This window comes from Bufo bufo, chromosome 4, assembly GCF_905171765.1.
Source record: "Bufo bufo chromosome 4, aBufBuf1.1, whole genome shotgun sequence".
NCBI classification, from domain to species: Eukaryota; Metazoa; Chordata; class Amphibia; order Anura; family Bufonidae; genus Bufo; species Bufo bufo.
Genome location: NC_053392.1, coordinates 518,539,471 through 518,561,331, shown reverse-complemented (window position 1 = coordinate 518,561,331; position 21,861 = coordinate 518,539,471). Strand labels below are relative to the sequence as shown.

The window sequence follows — 21,861 nt, the reverse complement described above, 5'->3', positions numbered from 1 at the left end:
GCATGTCTCATCGGCTTTGTGTATGACTCAAACTGTTCATATGTACAAATTTCTCTGCTGAATTCAATAGATCAGAACGTAATTTCCACCAGTTTTGGGTCTGTTTTTTTCCAAATCTCCTAAAGGGGTTGTCCAGTCTCCAATATTGATGATCTATCCTCAGGATACGTTGTCAATATCAGATCAGCGGGGATCTGACACCCAGCACCATAACACTGCTCGCCATTGGCACTGCAGCGCCAGTGTAATTACAGCTCCTTTATCCCATTCACTTGAATGGGACGGAGTGTAACTACTTTTTCTCGCAGGAGTGCTGCGTTCTCCCCCCCCCCTTCCCCCCCAATGATCTGAGATTGATGACCTATTCTAAGAATAGGTAATCAGTATCGGAAACTGGGTATTTAAATCTAGACATCCGTTGCATATCGATAGGGTATGCCTTAGAGGTCCGATAGGTGCAGGTCCCACCTCTGGGACCTGCACCTATCTCTAGAATGGGGCCCCGATGTGAATAGAGAGAAAGCCATGCATGTGCAGTTTCTCCATTCACTGCTACAGGATTTCTGAAAATAGTCGTGGTAGGCTCTGCTATTTTCTAGTTAATCAACCCTCCCTGGTGTTATCTTCTGATATGTCCCTTTGACATGCAAGATGATAACTACATGGTGAAATTCCCCTTTAAGGCCCTGATGCATTTTTTACTTACCATACGTATGCCAATTTGCATTACTGTTTTTGCAGGCAATCTGCCACTGTTGTTATGCTGCAACTTCTGCAGATCTGTACCGAGCCGATCCACCACCATGAATCTGTAACTGCTAATTGGGACAAAAAGAACAAATCTAGACTCTGACTCTTACATTTAACCCCTTATCAAAACAAATACAATGGCAGATGGCCATGACGTGACTATAGAAGGAAATATATGTATAATAACTGGAGTGAAATCTCCAGGGGACGTTCACAGTTTTATGCTGGGCCTGTACAGCATCATCACCAGCTGCATACAGTATACAATGATTTTTATACAGAGATAATGATCAGCATTTACCTAGGTGATCAAGAGGATATGGGAACGAGTTCAATAAGTATGGGGGAAAAGTGATCCATGCTGTACCACCATGCTGTATCACAAAGTTATAGGTAAACTGAAAAATTTATATTTTGAAGACACAGGTAAGGCTGTTAGATTGAGTTTAACCTGTTAATACTGTTTCTGAGAATACCTACGTATCACTAATGAAAGGGATTGTCCGGGTTCAGCCCATATTTTCACCCAAGCAGCCCCCCTGACAAGAGCATCGAAGCATTTCATGCTCTGATGCTCTCCCTTGCCCTGCGCAGGATCGCGCAGGGCAAGGGCTTTTTCATTTACAATAACACTGCCTGGCGGAGGCTTCCACCAAGCAGTGTGTTTGTGACGTCACCGGCTCTGATGGACTGGCTTTAGCGCTCTCCCCTAGCCGTTTTACAGGCTAGGGCAGCACTAAAGCCCGCCCATCAGTGCCGGTGACGTCTCGAACACACTGCTGGGCAGAAGCCTCCGCCTGGCAGCCCTAAGGAGAGCCCAGTACGTTACTGGATCTCCTGAAAATGCATTTGTCCTGTGCGATTCAGCTCCGATGCTCTTGTCAGGCGGGCTGCCTGGGTGAAAATCTGGGTTCAACGTTTCTCTGTTGGGCTATGGACCCTGGACAGGTGTAAAAACTAGATTTTTGTACTTACCGTAAAATCTGTTTCTCTTCCGTTCATTGGGGGACACAGGCTTGACCTTGGATATAGCTGTTGCCACTAGGAGGCGACACTTAGCACAAAAGTGTGAGCTCCTCCCTCCAGCTATACCCTTCCTACAGGGACTAAGCTAAAACAGTTTGTGCAAAAGCAGTAGGAGAAGCAAAAGGAAAAATAGTAAACCAAACAATGTACAAACCCAGAATGACGCAGGCCACAACGAGGCCCATAACCAGGGAGAATGGGTCAGAGCTATGTCCCCCAATGAACAGAAAAGAAATGGATTTCACGGCAAGTACAAAAATCTAGTTTTCTCATCCGTATCATTGGGGGGACACAGGCTTGACCGTGGTACATTACAGAGCAGTCCCAGGGGTGGGTCATAAACGAAGAAACACTCCGGCCAATGAGAGAACCGCCGTCTGTAAGACTCTATGCTCCAGAGAAGCGTCAGAAGATGCAAAGGTGTGCACTCTGTAAAATTTGGAAAAGGTGTGCAAAGACGACCAGGTAGCCGCCCTGCACACCTGAAGGGCCAAAGCCCCATGATGTACTGCCCAAGAGGCCCCCACTGCCCGAGCAGAATGAGCAGTCCCCCGGAAAGATGTGGTATGCTTCCACAATGGCCAAACAAATCCATCGGGAAATGAAAACTTTGGACACAGCCAGCCCTCGTCTCGGTCCCTCTGAAATGACGAATAATGAATCTGTCCGTCGGAAACAGGAAGTCTGAGACAGATAGATGCGAATGGCCGGAACCACATCCAGAGTGTGGAGCGACTGCTCATGAGGATGAGACAGGGCAGGACAAAAGGAAGGGAGAATGATCTCTTCATTGAGATGGAATGCCGACACAACCTTCGGAAGGACTGGACCGGACGAAGGACTACCTTGTCCTGATGGAGGATAAGGAAGGGCGACCGACAAGAAAGAGCCGCTAGTTCCGACACCCTACGGATGGAAGTGACTGCTACCAAAATGGCCACCTTGTAGGACAGGAAGTGAAGGGACACCTGCTGCAAAGGCTCAAATGAAAAGGACTGGAGAGCACTGAGCACCAGATTAAGGTACCAAGTATTCAACGGAGGCTGGAAAGGTCCGAACCGCAGAAAGTGAAGCCAAATTCCGCTGAAAAAGAATGGAAATGGACGAAACTTTGAGGGAACTGAGAGCCAGCCCCAACTCCATGCCCGACTGCAGGAAAGACGAGAGTCGCGGCAACGAGAACCAAATGGGAGACAACTGGTGGCGTTCGCACCAACTAAAGTAGAACTTCCAGGTCCGGTGATAGATTTGGGAGGACGATGGCTTACTAGACTGAATCATGGTCTGGACAACAGCATCCAAGAAACCCCGAGCCCTTAGTACGGCGGCTTCAACAGTCATGCCGTTAAATGTAGCGACCCTCAATTCGGGTGGCGGATCGGTCCCTACGACAAGAGGTCCTCCCAAATGGGAAGACGCCAAGGTTCGTCGGCGAGGAGGGAGACTAGGGATGCGTGCCATACTCTGCGTGGCCAGTCCGGGGCTACGAGAATGACGGGCAGACCTTCGGACCCGATTTTCTGGAGAACACACAGAATGAGCGGAAGAGGAGGGAACACGTAAGGAAATGTAAACTGCGTCCACGGGTTTCTACCTGTGGATGCAGAGCCCATTAGCCAGGATCGAGTCTCTTTTGGCTAAGAAAGTTGTCGATCCAGTTGTAGACGCCGGGAATATGAACTGCTGACAGAGCTGGCACATAGCTCTCCACCCAAGAGAGGATGAGCGCTGCTTCCGACATGGCTGCGGTGCTCCGGGTGCCGCCCTGGTGATTTAGATATGCGACTGCCCTGGAGTTGTCGGATTGAACCCGAACTGTACACCACCGGAGACGGTCATAGCCTTGCTGACCCATGTAGAGACAAAAAACGGGCGTAGGGCTGTGCCAGCTGCTTCAAAGGCAGATTTGGCAAAGAATTCCAATTTCTTATCCCTGGGGAGCCGAGAAGGAAGCCCCATCCGCCATAGGCAAGGTGGTATTCTTAGCCAGGCGGGATACCGGAGGGTCAACAACAGGAGAGGAGGACCACTTCTTCAAATCCTCTGAAAAGGGATATAAGATGTCTAAGCGTTTTGGCAAAGCAAAACGCCTGTAAGGGAAGTTCCATTCCTTGGAAAGGGAGGAATCAAACTCCGGGTGGTTGGGGGTAAACTTTTCGCGAGCGACGGGATCGCCTGAAGGAAAACCTAGAACCGAGTGATTAGGGTGTAGGGTCGCAACCTGTAAGGTTTCTATAACCGCTGCAATGAGATTGTCTACCATAGCGGACAGTTTGGAAGACCAGAGAGACAAAGTTAGCGTCTGACAACTCATCCTCAGAACACACCTCTTCTAACTAGGACGCGTCGGAGCGAGACTCCCTGAGAGGGGACGGGGAGATTGAGGAAACAGGGGAAGCAGACGCCCTTCGAGGAGAGGGTGGTCTGGCCCCTTTTGCAGGACGGCCGCAATGGGGAGTAGCAGAGGGGTCACCAGAGTCTGACTGGTCAGAGGGTGGCTGCACGGCCAAATGCCCCAGCATTTTCACAATGACCCTGTTGGACTGGGAAATGTCCTGCACCATCTTAGACAGAGCGCACCCACTCCAGCTTTACCATGGGCTAGGCAGGGGTGGCGACTGGGACAGGGTCAGAGCCACTTGGCGGTGGTGCAGAACAAGAGGAGCAGAGGGGATCCAACTGACCAGATGGGAGCGACAAGAAGCACATGCAAAATGTCGCACAGAAGTGACCGCCAGCTTTGGGGCCTGGGATCTGGGTTCGGACATAGTGAGTACCTGTAGTGAAAGGTAGGAGGGCAAAAGTTAGACCCTGTAGGACGGGGGGAAAGAGCTTACCCGGCCTGTGTCCCTTACTGCAGCCTGTCCGGAAAAAACCTAGTGCCAGAGTCCGCAGAGGTCCTACCGAGCAGGAGATGGGCGAAGTCAGAGAACAAGCGCCAGGAAGCTAGATGAAAGAGAGGGAAACGGGGAGAACTCATGCCCCGCCCCCCTAATGGAGTCGGCCGCCCACAATACTTAAAAGGAGCGCTGGCGCACCCACTGGAGGTCTTTCCTTCTCACCCCCGTATAGTGGTGCTGCCGCAAGGAGCCCCGGCCGAACGGAGGTGTCGGCCGAGTGAGAAGTACCTGCGGCGAGCGGATCCGAAGTAGGCCGCAGTAGAAGCCGGGGCCTTCATTTACAGGCGGCCATGGCCGGAGGAGAGAGAAACAGATGGGGGCGGGCGGGCGTCCCTTGGGGAGGGCTGCTACACCGAAAACAGAGGGGATGGCCGTGGTGACCCGAAGGCTGACGGGATGCAGAGGCTTTAGGAACCTCTGGTCCTCCTTGTCTTCTGGAGACCAGGAAGGAGCAGCAGGCTTGGGCACCCCTGGTCTCCCGTCTCCTGGGTGGGAGTGCAGGCAGGTAAGACTGCCTGTAATCCCGCTAGAAGAAAAGAAAAAAAGGAAAATAAATAAAATCCACAGACCTGCAAAACAGGGAGGTCTGCCTCCTACGGACACTAAGCTAAAACTGTTTTAGCTTAGTCCCTGTAGGAAGGGTATAGCTGGAGGGAGGAGCTCACACTTTTGTGCTTAGTGTAGCATCCTAGTGCAACAGCTATACCCAAGGTCAAGCCTGTGTCCCACAATGATACGGATGAAAAAAAATCCACAACTTTTCACCACTTTTTTTACTTTCTTTCACCAATTTTCGGCCATTTTGTCCCCTGAGCTGGACACAACTGTGAACCAGCACTGGGAGGTTCATATGATACAATGGCTCCAGGTGTGTAGGTATTATCTGCAGCTTAACCCATTAGGTTTTCCTTTAAATGGACTAAACCCCCATGAAAATGATTAATCACACATAGGGATGAGCGAACCATTATATTTCGTGCTAACGGAATCCATAACGGAATTCCTCCACCGCCCGAACGCCGAACCTGAAAACGTTCGCTCATATCTAATCACAGATCCTTCAAAGAAATAACTTTTATATTCTTAGCTACAGTCTCACCTTGAATTATAACTTATTTCTCCGGTTCCCCAGTATTTAGGAATCCCTAAGTAGTCCAGCTTGTGACTATGGATCCATTTTTTTACTGTGAATTAAAACATTTCAGAGTAAGAAAACACATTATTAAGATAAGAACAGCATTTTATTGGTACTCCTCCCTCCAGATTCTGTAAGCTGGTCAGACATGCTGGATGACAGTAATGTAATCTTTACAAGCTGTATTATTACTATTATTAGGCCTCATGCACACAGCCTTGTTCCACGGCCGAGAGCGGTCCGTGGTAACCCGGCCGGGATTCCTTCTGACAGCAGGAGCGCACGGCGTCATTGGTTGCTATGACGCCGTGCGCTTCATGCCGCCGCTGCTGTACAGTGATACACTGGTATAGATCATACGAGTGTATTACTGTACAGCAGCGGCTGCATGAAGCGCACGGCGTCATGGCAACTAATGACGCCGTGCACTCCTGCTGTCAGAAGGAATCCCGGCCGGGTTACCACGGACCGCTTTTGGCCGCGGAACACGGCCGTGTGCATTCGGCTTTATCCAGACATTATTACAATTTAGGTTTCATTATTTGTTTCTTTCATTACCTGTTAGTCTCTATTAGTGTTACCCCTTCCTCTATTATTTCATACTATATTTATTACATTTTCTAGACGCTCTGTTATTTCCAAAATGAGAAATACATGCAAAAATAAATAAATCACTGTAGACTTTGGTGCCATGAGTGAGAACACGGAAGCTGTTGTTATGTATAGATTTTCTTGCCTTAATCCCTGATTTCTGCATTGTGAGACGCTGGACTCTTTTCTACCTTAGTTTTCTAGGTTTACAAGTGAAGTCCGTGCAGCATAGATCCTGAAGCACAAGGAAGGGTGAATTGGCTACAAACTTTTTTATCTATAGACTTTGGTGCCATATACTGTACTTTTAGCAGCCATGTAAGTAAGAATTTCCATAGACATCAGCAGAAAACAATCCACGCTCGTTCACGATAATCTGTCCGTCTAAAGCTGCCACAGACCACCCAATGAACGAGCAAAACGTTTCTTCATTGGGTGAAATGATTGTTGGTGTGGACCCCTCAATCATTGTTTCTGGCCAACAGAGTGTGCTGTCTAAACAGCACTCTGCTGCCCAAAAACAATGCAGCTATATGCAGTAGCCATTGCTCACCCTTATACTGTGGAGGGGATTGCTGCATGTATATAGCGGGGTCACTTCCAATAATGAGCAGGCAATTGTTGGGAAGGAACTCTTTCTTCCGAACAATCGTCTGCTCTTCAGCGCAGTGTAAATGTGCCCTAACAGCGAGTGGACTGCCAATTAGCTAAAAGAGAGACCCCTAGTTGCAGGGCTTTTAGGATGTATAACATGAAAATGCTTAATTAAAGTAATTTGCCCATTTGTTTAGGTGCAGCTAAGGTGACCATTGAGAAAAGGTCAGAAAAGTTAGGTTGAAAGGGAACATCAGCCAGTCTTGGGTGGGGCTCAGAGCTCTCTGCCTCCTCCCATTGTATGCATGGTCACATGCTGGAGGTTACTGGGAGATTGCTTTGAGTTGGACCTTGCGCTCCTCTAATTCGCCCACTGGCTCCTGGTATTGCCCACATGGCCCAGGTAGGTTTAGCGTTAGGTTCCGAGCTACTTGAGAAACCTTGGCGCGGTGCTCGGGCTCAGACATGTCCTCACGTAGGACATGTTGGCTAATCTCTCAATTTTAACACCAGTTTGAGGGCTTAGTAAGACCGCAGAGTGCACCTGTCTTTGTTTTTGTTATATTATATATACTGTTTATCACATCCACACATTTGCTATCCTGTGCAGGATCTGCCCCCCCAGTATAGATGCACCACTGCATATGGGGTTGAGCCCTTCCTGCTTTTTAATACCACGCCAATTTGTATTTTGTATTTTGAAAGGGAACATCCAACGACACTGCTCACCCACCTAGTGCACTCCTTGGGGTTTCATTAAATACCCAACCTTTTGTCCTCACCAGACACAAGAGAATGGAGTCTTATATATTACTTTGGGGAACTGCTGCTCGTCAGTTACGTTCATGGATGCCAACTACAGTGCTGGCATGATGGAAGTGCAATGGCTTCTGCCTAATTTTGTGCACCACTTTGCCTGATACCACCATGGTAATTCTGTACCAGTATATTAGGAGGTTTATTCACACATCACAGCCATAATGGGATTATTGCAAACCTCTGCAATTTGCAGTGATTCCACAAAGACTGTTGCAAAAACTGCCCCATATGAAACCCTTATCCCATTTTACATGCTATTCATTAAGGACTTAAATCATCTTCCTACCATCGTCTTGTTTGGCGGCTCTTTGATAAAACTTCAGTTCACAAAATAATGGCCCATTTGCATAGTTTTCCTAGAATCAGATAAAAAATGGTAAATTAACAAGTTTAGCACATGATTTTACATGGGATAAGAAAACAGGATACCAACCGCCTCATCATTATGTGGCTCCCTTGCTTGGTACCTTGCCAGTCCCTGTGCGACACGACCTATGATCAAGCCTTGTCCCATATGACTGCTGCAGCCAATTACTGTGCCAGATGTCACCACTTGAGACCAGGTTGTACAGAAGCCTGACATAGGATCACACGAGGCAGCCAGGGAAGCACCAGGAAAGGTGAGTATATAGTTTTCATATTAAAAAGTGTTTTTTTTATATTTTATTTAAGACTTGCAGATGTTGCTGCAAATCTACAGGTAAGCTGCAGCAAAATGTGAAACAACTGAGGGTAGTTGCGGATTTTGACTTCTCCATTGAACTCAACAGTAAAATTCCACAACAAAGCGGCAACAATTCCATCAGAAATGGATTTAAAAATCAAAACAGGAAGTCATTTTCCGGTAGTCTGTGGAAGGCATTTGTACAAATTTCATTCAATCTGCCTGTACTGTTATCCGCTGTCGATTTTGCATTGGCAAATGTAGGTGGACAACCTGCATCAATTCCTTTACGTGTAGATGAGCCCTCTATAACACATAGCATTAAGGGGCGGTACACGTGCCGAGGAATTACTCCTCTGCAGGGAGCTTCCTGCCCATCTAGTATCACCTCCCTACACTCACATCCCAGATTAAAGGGGTTGTCTCACTTCAGCAAAAAGCATTTATCATGTAGAGAACGTTAATACAAGACACTTACTAATGTATTGTTATTATCCATATTGCTTCCTTTGCTGGCTGGATTCATTTTTCCATCACATTATACACTGCTCAAAAAAATAAAGGGAACACAAAAATAACACATCCTAGATCTGAATTAATTAAATATTCTTCTGAAATACTTTGTTCTTTACATAGTTGAATGTGCTGACAACAAAATCAAACAAAAAGAAAAAAAATGGAAATCAAATTTTTCAACCCATGGAGGTCTGGATTTGGAGTCACACTCAAAATTAAAGTGGAAAAACACACTACAGGCTGATCCAACTTTGATGTAATGTCCTTAAAACAAGTCAAAATGAGGCTCAGTAGTGTGTGTGGCCTCCACGTGCCTGTATGACCTCCCTACAACGCCTGTGCATGCTCCTGATGAGGTGGCAGACGGTCTCCTGAGGGATCTCCTCCCAGACCTGGACTAAAGCATCTGCCAACTCCTGGACAGTCTGTGGTGCAACGTGACGTTGGTGGATAGAGCGAGACATGATGTCCCAGATGTGCTCAATTGGATTCAGGTCTGGGGAACGGGCGGGCCAGTCCATAGCATCAATGCCTTCGTCTTGCAGGAACTGCTGACACACTCCAGCCACATGAGGTCTAGCATTGTCTTGCATTAGGAGGAACCCAGGGCCAACCGCACCAGCATATGGTCTCACAAGGGGTCTGAGGATCTCATCTCGGTACCTAATGGCAGTCAGGCTACCTCTGGCGAGCACATGGAGGGCTGTGCGGCCCTCCAAAGAAATGCCACCCCACACCATTACTGACCCAATGCCAAACCGGTCATGCTGGAGGATGTTGCAGGCAGCAGAACGTTCTCCACGGCGTCTCCAGACTCTGTCACGTCTGTCACATGTGCTCAGTGTGAACCTGCTTTCATCTGTGAAGAGCACAGGGCGCCAGTGGCGAATTTGCCAATCTTGGTGTTCTCTGGCAAATGCCAAACGTCCTGCACGGTGTTGGGCTGTAAGCACAAACCCCACCTGTGGACGTCGGGCCCTCGTATCACCCTCATGGAGTCTGTTTCTGACCGTTTGAGCAGACACATGCACATTTGTGGCCTGCTGAAGGTCATTTTGCAGGGCTTTGGCAGTGCTCCTCCTGTTCCTCCTTGCACAAAGGCGGAGGTAGCGGTCCTGCTGCTGGGTTGTTGCCCTCCTACGGCCTCCTCCACGTCTCCTGATGTACTGGCCTGTCTCCTGGTAGCGCCTCCATGCTCTGGACACTACGCTGACAGACACAGCAAACCTTCTTGCCACAGCTCGCATTGATGTGCCATCCTGGATAAGCTGCCCTACCTGAGCCACTTGTGTGGGTTGTAGACTCCGTCTCATGCTACCACTAGAGTGAAAGCACCGCCAGCATTCAAAAGTGACCAAAACATCAGCCAGGAAGCATAGGAACTGAGAAGTGGTCTATGGTCACCACCTGCAGAACCACTCCTTTATTGGGGGTGTCTTGCTAATTGCCTATAATTTCCACCTGTTGTCTATCCCATTTGCACAACAGCATGTGAAATTGATTGTCACTAGTTACATTGTGTTGTTTAAGTGTTCCCTTTATTTTTTTGAGCAGTGTACATTGCTTGTTTCCATGGTTATGACCACCCATGAATCCAGCAGCGATAGTTGTGATTGCACACTATAGGAAAAAGCACCAGCCTATGTGCGCTCCCATGGTCCCGGACACCAGAGAGGCCAGTGCTTTTTCCTATAGTGTGCAAGCACGACTATCGCTGCTGGATTTGTTAATTGAAACGAGCAGTGTATAATGTGATTGAAAAATGAATCCAGCCAGCAAAGGAAGCAATATGGACAATCACAATGCATTAGTACGTGGCTTGTATTAAAGGAAACCTGTCACCATGATTTTGCGCATAGAGCTGGGGACATGGGCTGCTAGATGGCCACTAGCTCATCTGCAGTACCTAGGTCCCATAGCTCTCTGCGCTTTTATTGTGTTAAAAAACCGTTTTGAGTGATATGCAAATTACCTGATATGAGTCCTATAGCTGGAGATGAGTCAAGTGGAAAGGAGCCCAGCACCGCCCCGCGTCCTCCGAATCTCCTCCTTGCCGGCTGACGTCACAGAGCTGGAGCGCCGAAATCTCGCGATGCGCGAGCTAGCGCATGCGCAGTGTCGGCATCATGTTCATTCCCTGTGCTGGCATCAGCACAGGGAACGAACTACGCATGCGCTAGCTCGCGCATCGCGAGATTTCGGCGCTCCAGCTCTGTGACGTCAGCCGGCAAGGAGGAGATTCGGAGGACGCGGGGCGGTGCTGGGCTCCTTTCCGCTTGACTCATCTCTGGCTACAGGACTCATATCAGGTAATTTGCATATCATTTAAAACGGTTTTTTAACACAATAAAAGCGCAGAGAGCTATGGGACCTGGGTACTGCAGATGAGCTAGTGGCCATCTAGCAGCCCATGTCCCCAGCTCTATGCGCAAAATCATGGTGACAGGTTCCCTTTAACATTCTCTACATGATAAATGCCATTTGCTAAAGTGAGACAACCCCCTTTTAAGAACCTCAGTATAAAAACAAGGCATACAAGGTGGACAAGTCCTTTCATTCATGTGGCAAATTAAAGTAACAGTAAATTGAACAAAACAAGAAGAAAAAGATGAAAAAATATGTAAATTTACCACTTTAATGACATAAGCAGCGTCATCAGTCACGGTTCTGGTACATTCTGGAGAAGCTGAAAGAACAAGAATTGCTCTTGATAAATATAATAGCATTGTGTTGTAATGCAATTGTAGAAGATAATGTAATAACCAGCAATTTTATGGAAGCAACAGCATGGCACAGCACACATCCTTACAGCGAACCGGTCCCATCTATGGGCGGCATGTTGCAGAGCAGGAGGAGCTGAGCAGATTTCTACATAGTTTTGTGAAAAAAGATTTAGCATAACTTGCACGTTACTAATTTAGATCTCTTTCCCACAAGCGATACGGGTTGTGTCAGGATCTGTTCAGGAAAAAACGGATGGTTTTGCATGTCAGTTCAATCAGCTTTTTCTGTGACTGCGTTCAGCGTGTCCATTTTTTTCCCATCAGGATTGTATCTGGATAGCAATCTACATCTTCTAGCAACCATCAGTAAAAAAATAAAAAATAAAATAAAAAAGCATTGCATCTGGATGCTTTCCTTTTTTTTTATTTTTTTTTACACAAGCCCCATTTACTTCTATGGAGCCAGAGCTGAGTGAAAGATGCATAATATAAAACAGCGATTTTTCCTGAATGCGAAGATGATTAGTGAAAAACGCATTGAAACGAATGGGTCAGGATTCAGTCCGGAAGCTCTGCGTTTGCTGCACACATCACATCTGGATGGAAAACCCTAAAGGGGTTCTCCGAGAATAAAGAAAATTAAAATACTTAAATATTACTTTATTATACATATATTCCCAAATACCTTTCATTAGTTATAATGGCTTGTTTTGTCTGGAAAGAAAAAGGCTTCTAGATATTCAAATATTGGGTCACCAAAAAGTTATATCAAATATAGCCGAAGGTTGAAATGGTGATCTTAATAAAACGTAACTTTTAATTGATATCAAGATAGAAAAAAGTCCCTAAATATAAACAAAATAACAAATAGGTGCAAAAATTACACATGAAAAAAATTGGTACGCGGCGGCACCTGAGAGTATATCCGGTTGTCCTACCGTAACCCAGGTGTCATCCGGCCGTTGTGGATGTTCAGAAGATGTTCGTCGTAAGGAAAATAAATTCTTAGTGGTAGGTACCGGACATGGATGATGGAGGGCTCTAAGTCCCTATTTCACCCTAGGATAGGGATACTGATTTGTCCCTGGTGTCCTAACCACGGAGCACTCGTCCTAAAAAGAACGACCCCGTCCGGAACCTTACCCTTACACTACTTGGCCCTGTTGTGCCCTAGTAGTGCAGCTAATCCCTACATGCATGTTTCATGTACAAATCATCAGGGGAACTGTTGTGCAGTCGAGCAGGGCATGAATCACCTGGAATGTTACTCCAAGTTGATTTTAACATTCACACTGAAGATATTCAGGTATAACAGAGTGAGTGGAGGACACTTACAAATAATGAGCCCCTGGTGTGGGATCCATTGTGTATCAGGGCTGAAATAGGCCTAAAGAGATGGGGCCATATATCAAGACAGGGAGGTCTGCTGATGTGCAGGTCCCTGTAAGACAGCGCCGCGGTATGTCCTGAGGTTATAGTACAACCTGCCCGAGGACGCCCACCCGCGCTGTTTTTAAATGTGATCATGCTTCAGAAAGAAACTTGGAGCGCAGCGCGGTGACGCGATGGGGGAGGTTCGCATACCCGCACATGCGCAATCTGATCGTGCCTCAGAGTGAGGCTTGGAGCGCAGCGCGGTGACGCGATGGGGGCGATTCACGCATGCGCAGTCCGCGCTGGAGATAGCAGCGCTTCCAGGACTATGTCTTGCTTTCAAGCGCAGCCAGACGTCATTCGCAAGGAGCCAATCGGGTGTGTCGGCGGCCCCAGACACGGTTACTCTATTGGCTTGTGGTGAGAGTTGTTGCTATGTAACCGGGATTGTTTACAGCCACTATCACCAGAGCGGCGCTCTCCTAACCTTAAGGAGGCGCTCCAAATATAGGCATTTTGTGGCAATTACATAAAGTAAAAGGATTCGCTGATTATAGAGGCCCACTCACAGGGGCATGATCCAGCAAAGGCACAAGGGACACAAGTCCCATCTTAGAGAGTATACAGGTGGGACACTATGCATTGGAAGGGGAGACTTTATCTTACTAGAGAAAGATGTATTCATAGTCCTACACGATGATTAAATGAAACAGCTATAACAGAGAGATGGGACATGTCCCTTGTGCCTTTGCTGGATCATGCCCCTGTGAGTGGGCCTCTATAATCAGCGAATCCTTTTACTTTATGTAATTGCCACGAAATGCCTATATTTGGAGCGCCTCCTTAAGGTTAGGAGAGCGCCGCTCTGGTGATAGTGGTTGTAAACAATCCCGGTTACATAGCAACAACTCTCACCACAAGCCAATAGAGTAACCGTGTCTGGGGCCGCCGACACACCCGATTGGCTCCTTGGCTGCGCTAGAAAGCAAGACATAGTCCTGGAAGCGCTGCTATCTCCAGCGTGGACTGCGCATTCGTGAACCTCCCCCATCACGTCACCTCGCTGCGCTCCATTACCACCGACCCACATTACCACAGTCTGTCCTGTCCGTCCTCTCAGTACATCGTGTCTCCTCATGAACTTCAGCTGAAGACCTTATCTGTATTCAGGATTATAATCCCTGACAAGCAGAGCAGAGAGGAGGATGAGGCAGCTCTTCTTCTCAGTGGTCTGAAATAACTTGTCCTCCTGTGTGATTAGGACAGGTTTTGTGTGTACTAATAGGACGGCGGCCATTTTATTTGTCCTAATGATTGCTCCCTAGACCAAATGAGCCATTATATCTAATGAAAGGTATTTGGGAATATGTTTAGAATAAAGTAATATTTAAGTATTTTCATTTTCTTAATTCCCAGAGAACCCCTTTAACCTGTCCCTTTTCTGATCCATTCCTTGAAAGCTTTTATCGTCCGTAACACTGACAACGAAAAGACATTATTACCCAGGTATATTAAGCCGAAGCCTCCTTGGCCGAGCTTTTTGCCCAGTCTCCAGGATTTCTTGTTCATGTCCGTCACGATTAAGCCTTCCGGCAGAGGAGCAGGCAGTTTGTTTTTTCTCGGAGGCATTTTTCTATCTTGAAGACCTTAAAGACCTTAATGGAAATGAAACATTAAAAGGTATCAATACAAATGTTTCCACAAGCTGCAAACTATAGAACGAGATTTTTATTTTTTTCTAATTTCTCTTAACAACCCTAATGCCTTTTACAGAACAATAGGCAGAAAGAATGTCCATGTTCTTCTATTATGTGGGATATTTCAATTAAAGCGCCACACATTTATGAAAAGGCTATGTGCCAAGGTCATTTTTCTTTCTCCATCCAATCCATCCACTATATATATACTGTACATAGCTGAGTGCTCAACTCTTAGGCCAGGGCTAAAAAGGGTCCTCAATGCCCTCTGTGAAGGGCGGCTGCTGTAAAATGTCACACGTGGTGCCTTCTGTGTCACCCTTTAAGTGCTGTACATCTTAGGCTAAGTCCAGGTAGCATTTTTACTCTATGTTCAAGCAGACTCTCAAGCACATACGCTGAACTCCTCTATAGGACCCCATTAACCCAACATAAAACCTTTTCAGGGCAGAGGCATCCGACAAAAACACAATGCCACGTCTACAGAGGTATATGTCTGAGCTGTGCATATAACGCATACACCGAACGCAACGTGAACACAGCGTATAACATTTCACCTTGCCGCAGCAAAGGCGACAATATTATTAGGTTACCGTATATTAACACACGTAGTTTTTTGTATTATTAGGCCCTTTTCAGATGAGCGAGTCTCACGCATTGGAGTCGCAGAGTGAGTATGCAGCAGCACCTGTCCTGACTTCCCAGCACTGACGGAGGTCGCAAAGCATTAGGCCTCTTTCACACGGGCGTTGCGAGAAAAGGTGCGGGTGCGTTGCGGGAACATGCGCGATTTTTCCGCGCTAGTGCAAAACATTGTAATGCGTGAGAAAAATCGCATGTTTGGTAGAAGTTCGGGCTTGGGATCGGTGTTCTGTAGATTGTATTATTTTCCCTTATAACATGGTTATAAGGGAAAATAATAGCATTCTGAATACAGAATGCATAGTACAATAGTGCTGGAGGGGTTAAAATAAATAAATAAATAATTTAACTCACCTTAATCCACTTGATCGCGCAGCCCGGCTTCTCTTCTGTCTTCTTCTTTGCTGTGCACAGGAATAGGACTTGTGGTGATGTCACTCCGGTCATCACATGATCCATCACATGGTAAAAGATCATGTGATGGACCATGTGATGACCGAAGTGACGTCACCATAGGTCGTTTTCCTGCAATCAGCAAAAAAAAGACAGAAGAGAAGCCGGGCTACGCGATCAAGTGGATTAAGGCGAGTTAAATTATTTTATTTTATTTTTTAACCCCTCCAGCCCTATTGTAGTATGCATTCTGTATTCAGAATGCTATTATTTTCCCTTATAACCATGTTATAAGGGAAAATAATAATGATCGGGTATCCATCCCGATCGTCACCTAGCAACCGTGCGTGAAAATCGCACCGTATCCGCACTTGCTTGCGGATGCTTGCGATTTTCACGTAACCCCATTCACTTCTATGGGGCCTGCGTTACGTGAAAAACACACAAAGAGGAGCATGCTGCGATTTTCACGCAACGCACAAGTGATGCGTGAAAATCACCGCTTATGTGCACAGCCCCATAGAAATGAATGGGTCAGGATTCAGTGCGGGTGCAATGCGTTCACCTCACGCATCGCATCCGCGCGGAATACTCGCCCGTGTGAAAGGGGCCTAATATTGATTTAAGATGCTTTGTATCCATTAGGCCTTTTTCACACGAACAATACGGATTGGGTGCTCAGGGTGCGCTCAGTGAAACTCGCACCATTTCGCAAGCAGGTTCAGTCAGTTTTGTCTGCGATTGCGTGCTTCAGTTTTTTCCATGCGGGTGCAATCAGTGTTTTTCACGTGCGTGAAAAAAAAAACCTGAAGATTTACAAACAATATCTCCTAGCAACCATCAGTGAAAAACGCATTGCATTCGGGTGCAATGTGTTTTCCACAGAAGCCCCATTCACTGCTATGGGGCTCTGTGAAAAAAGCGGAATATAGAACATGCTGCGATTTTTCCTGAACGCAGAACTGATGCGTGAAAAACAACGCTCATGTGCACAGACCCACAAGTGTGAAAGTACCCGAAGTAGTGTTGAGCGAACTTGTGTTTTAAGGTCGGCGTCTAAAGTTCGGGTTATCGAAGATTTGCGTTTTGGATTCCACTATCACGGACCAAGTTATGGTCCGTGGTAGCGGAATCCATAACGCGATTCTTCGATAACCCGAACTTTAGATGCCGAACTTAAAACACAAGTTCGCTCAACACTAACCCTAAGCAGTCAAAGCAAGGATTCCCTCTTCCACTTGGGGCTCATGCACGCAAATATATATTTTCATTTTCCATAGTTTGTGCAGGTCAGATGTGGACCCATTCACTTCAATGGGGACGCAATAGATGCGGACAGCACCGGCTACGTTCCATGGCCCCCACAAAAAAATAGAGCACGTCCTATTCTCGTCTGTTTTACGGACAAGGGTCGGACAGTTCTACAGGGGGCAGGACGTTCCTTTCCGCAAAACACATGTGGCCGGTATCCATGTTCGGCGGACAGCAAAACGTGCTACGGTCGGGTGCGGGAGCTCTTAGGATGCCTTCACATGCAGCAGATTTTGTTGCAGAAAATCCCTGTGACTGAAAGTCAGTTTCTGAATGAGGCTTGCAGAAATCCATGTCCTTGTCGCAAGGAAAGGACCTCATTCAGGTGAATAGAACTGATTTTCATGGCAGACATTGCTGCAACAAAATCTGTCCTGTGTGAACTGGCCCTTATAGATACAGCAGACAACACAGCCCCTTAGCACAGACACGCCCTCTGCTGGCCGGGAGCTGCGTGGATCTCAGCAAGACCTCCCAGCCGGAGGGAGTCTTCTGTCACTGACCCGGAGAGTGCAGAGGGTTAAGGCCAGGGACAGTCTCAAATAGGTCCAGGAGTGAGAAGCGCGGGAACGTCCCACCCCCACACAGCGTGCACTCACAGACTTACCGGGAGTTTCTTCCTGTCGCTTCCTCAGAGCGGCCCCGGGAACCTGACGTAAACTCCGGGAGCTTCGCATCACTTTTGGTCACGTGACCGCCGGCAGGGACAGTCTAATAAGTCGCATTGCCAAAGAGTGGGCGTGAGGAGCTTCTGCAAATGTCCTCTGGTGGAGAAATGTACCAAGGGTTTTCGTTTCTGAGAAATGAAAGTGATGTGAGGAGAATTGGAGGGAAGGCTGTGTGCCCACATGAGCAAAACTCCATATTCTGATTAAAGGAAAATGTTATCTAAATGCTATGGGAGCTGCAGAGTACTGACTGTATGCTTAAAGGGGTAGTCCCAAAGTTTAAAATGGCCAAAGATGGACAATTGACAGTAGAATATTTTTATTCTACTAAGCTACACCCCCTACTCCACGCCGCCTAATGTGTGTGTATATATATATATATATACACCCACACCCAGTCCCTTTAGTGCCCCCGCATGGTAATTATTAGATGTTTGTGCGCCCCACACAGTAGTTATGCCCACATTGTGCCACCACACAGTAGTTATGCCCACATTGTGCCACCACACAGTAGTTATGCCCCCCTTACGGTAGTGCCTCTAGTTAATAAATTAAAGAAAAAATGGAAATACCTAGCCCGGTTCCCCCTGCGCTCTACTGGGTATGTAGGAGAGTGCACAGGCCGATTCCCCAGCCTACACGCTCCTCCTACATCGCCCAGCAGGTGCGAGGTACCCTCCTGATTCATTGAATTAGGAGGACAGAACATGGCAGCTGGCGCTGACCACCACAGGAGGGCAGCTTCGGAGGAGGTGTTTTGGATGCTGCTGGAACTGTTTATTGTGTTGCACTGAGATATTTGGCTCTGCCCGGTTGGGCAGTATTTTGTGCCACAATATGGTATTGTTGGCTCCGCCTACTTGTGTTGCCCTGCCCTGTCAATTTGGACCCACCTACAACATGGGACCACTTTCAGTTTTTTTTCCCAGGGCCACTTAAAGTTCCCAGTCCGCCCCCTGGTGATGGCATATCGCTTGGATATGTCATAACTTTAGGATCGGTGGGGTTTGACCTCTGACACCTTCACCCATCCTGAGATTTAAAGGGATTGTGCCAAGTTCTGAGACCTCCACCTATCCTGCACGCTGTCACTCCATTCATCCTCTATGGGACTGCCGGAGATAGCCGAGTACAGCACTCCGCTATTTCCGGTTGTCCCATAGAGATTTTATGGAGCAGCAGGCACATACTTGACCCACTGCATCATCAGATCGGGGAAACAGGACCCTTGTTTTTAGGATCTGTGAGTGTCCCAGCAGTTACCCCCTTTCTTGTGGTTAGGGTTTAACTTCAAGATTTGGCACAACCCCTTTAAGATGTTTTTGCGCAGCACAGGCCCCCCATGACTACCCCTTATGGACTGGGCCAGTTTTTGTAGTGCTTTCATTTTTTTCCTTCCTGAATGCCAATAGCAACAATTAAAAAAAAAATTATAATTTCGTTCACATTTTCTGTGGGACAAGTTTTATTTTGTAATGGCACCATTTAATTTACTATAGCGTGTACTGGAAATGGGGCAAAAATTCCACCATGGTTTTTTGATTTTGTTATTACGGCATTCACTGTGCTCTTAAAGTGTAACTCCTGTTTAATTTTTTATACCCTAATAATATAGTACACCCTGCTGTATAAATACTTTTGTGCTTTAAAATGTAATCATTTTCAGTTTTACCTGATAATAACTCCCACAAATGTGTGCTACTTTCCTATTCTGCAGCATCTTCTCACAGCATTGACATGTGCAGGCCGTCTCCTCTGTATTATAAACAAGAGAAGGGGAGAGCATTGGGAGGAAGAGCTCAGCCCTGAGTGCTGGGGAGAGCACTGGGAGGAGGAGCTCAGCCCTGAGTGCTGGGGAGAGCACTGGGAGGAGGAGCTCAGCCCTGAGTGCTGGGGAGAGCACTGGGAGGAGGAGCTCAGCCCTGAGTGCTGGGGAGAGCACTGGGAGGAGGAGCTCAGCGCTGAGTGCTGGGGAGAGCATTGGGAGGAAGAGCTCAGCCCTGAGTGCTGGGGAGAGCACTGGGAGGAGGAGCTCAGCCCTGAGTGCTGGGGAGAGCACTGGGAGGAGGAGCTCAGCGCTGAGTGCTGGGGAGAGCACTGGGAGGAGGAGCACAGCCCTGAGTGCTGGGGAGAGCACTGGGAGGAGGAGCTCAGCCCTGAGTGCTGGGGAGAGCACTGGGAGGAGGAGCTCAGCCCTGAGTGCTGGGGAGAGCACTGGGAGGAGGAGCTCAGCCCTGAGTGCTGGGGAGAGCACTGGGAGGAGGAGCTCAGCCCTGAGTGCTGGGGAGAACACTGGGAGGAGGAGCTCAGCCCTGAGTGCTGGGGAGAGCACTGGGAGGAGGAGCTCAGCCCTGAGTGCTGGGGAGAGCACTGGGAGGAGGAGCTCAGCCCTGAGTGCTGGGGAGAGCACTGGGAGAAGGAGCTCAGCCCTGAGTGCTGGGGAGAGCACTGGGAGGAGGAGCTCAGCCCTGAGTGCTGGGGAGAGCACTGGGAGGAGGAGCTCAGCCCTGAGTGCTGGGGAGAGCACTGGGAGGAGGAGCTCAGCCCTGAGTGCTGAGGAGAGCACTGGGAGAAGGAGCTCAGCCCTGAGTGCTGAGGAAAGCACTGGGAGGAGGAGCTCAGCCCTGAGTGCTGAGGAAAGCACTGGGAGGAGGAGCTCAGCCCTGAGTGCTGGGGAGAGCACTGGGAGGAGGAGCACTGCTCTGAGTGCTGGCGAGAGCACTGGGAGGAGGAGCACAGCCCTGAGTGCTGGGGAGAGCACTGGGAGGAGGAGATAAGCCCTGAGTGCTGGGGAGAGCACTGGGAGGAGGAGCTCAGCCCTGAGTGCTGGGGAGAGCACTGGGAGGAGGAGCTCAGCCCTGAGTGCTGGGGAGAGCACTGGGAGGAGGAGCACAGGCCTGAGTGCTGGGGAGAGCACTGGGAGGAGGAGCTCAGCCCTGAGTGCTGGGGATAGCATTGGGAGGAGGAGCTTAGCCCTGAGTGCTGGGGATAGCATTGGGAGGAGGAGCTCAGCCCTGAGTGCTGGGGAGAGCACTGGGAGGAGGAGCACTGCTCTGAGTGCTGGCGAGAGCACTGGGAGGAGGAGCACAGCCCTGAGTGCTGGGGAGAGCACTGGGGCGAGGAGATAAGCCCTGAGTGCTGGGGAGAGCACTGGGAGGAGGAGCTCAGCCCTGAGTGCTGGGGAGAGCACTGGGAGGAGGAGCTTAGCCCTGAGTACCTGGGCTGGGACAGAAAGTGGAGGGGTAGGGCTACTTTAGACCAGAATGACAGCTAAAGTCCAAGCAACAGAGTAGAAATCCAGTCGGTAATAATCACAGGTAAAATCTGCTTTTAATTTCACTTTCAGCTTCATTCACAGCATCCTGATTTCTATCAGTGATATCTTCCCCTGTACTGAACAGATTGCTGTCATTCTGGTATTGTCTGAAAGCTTTGAATGTCAGCTTTCAAACAATATAAACATATCTCTAGCTTGTACCGAACCAGAGATATGAGCAGCTAAAGCAGAACCCCCCTCCTCCCTGTCAGTGTGGAATAGAATGAGGGAGCAGCTGCAGAGCTGACAGGTCACTATGAGGAGGCTAAAACAAATGCTTACTGATTTCATGTAATTGCAGGGCTTGCCTCTGGTTAGCTGTATGTGAGAGGACACACACTGCTCTGGGGTAGTAGGGAAGGTTATCTGCATTCTGATTGGCCCGGCTAGTTCATGTGAGGAGAGCAAGGGGTTATGGGAAGTGAGGGAAATACAGGATGGCCTCAAGGACAGAGCAAAGATCATCACAGGAAGTGCAGCAGAGACCATCTTAGGAAGATGCTGAAATAGAGGCACAGAGAAATAGAGTTGCTAATGGCTGAATACAGGCAGCAGAAAGGTAAAATTACCTGAAAAATAAAGCTCATGAATATCTGCCCTTCAGCATTACATATGTTAGGAATTTAATTTTTGGTAGTGAAGTGGCAGTTACACTTTAAGGGTCCATTCACACATCCGCAATTCCATTCCGCATTTTGCGGAACGGAATTGCGGACCCATACATTTCTATGGGGCTGCACGA

At 48.1% G+C, this 21,861-nt stretch overlaps 1 protein-coding gene across 3 annotated transcripts in view; it reads right to left on the bottom strand.

The window, feature by feature from the left end:
* The window catches only part of VRK2 (VRK serine/threonine kinase 2), a 104,492-nt gene extending 86,599 nt beyond the window's left edge, over positions 1-17,893 (bottom strand). The window contains exons 1-6 of one of the 3 annotated variants that reach the window (XM_040429716.1): positions 17,743-17,893; positions 14,595-14,748; positions 11,626-11,681; positions 8,102-8,171; positions 5,776-5,860; positions 707-815 (exon numbers count right to left, since the gene is read on the bottom strand). In XM_040429716.1, coding sequence (XP_040285650.1) covers positions 707-815; positions 5,776-5,860; positions 8,102-8,171; positions 11,626-11,681; positions 14,595-14,721 — 447 coding nt within the window. In that variant the 5' untranslated portion in view covers positions 14,722-14,748; positions 17,743-17,893. Of the gene's footprint in view, positions 1-706; positions 819-5,775; positions 5,861-8,101; positions 8,172-11,625; positions 11,682-14,594; positions 14,749-17,734 lie in introns of all 3 variants that reach the window. The other 2 variants (XM_040429714.1, XM_040429713.1) reach the window with 2 other exon arrangements.
* Positions 17,894-21,861: the final 3,968 nt, after the last annotated feature.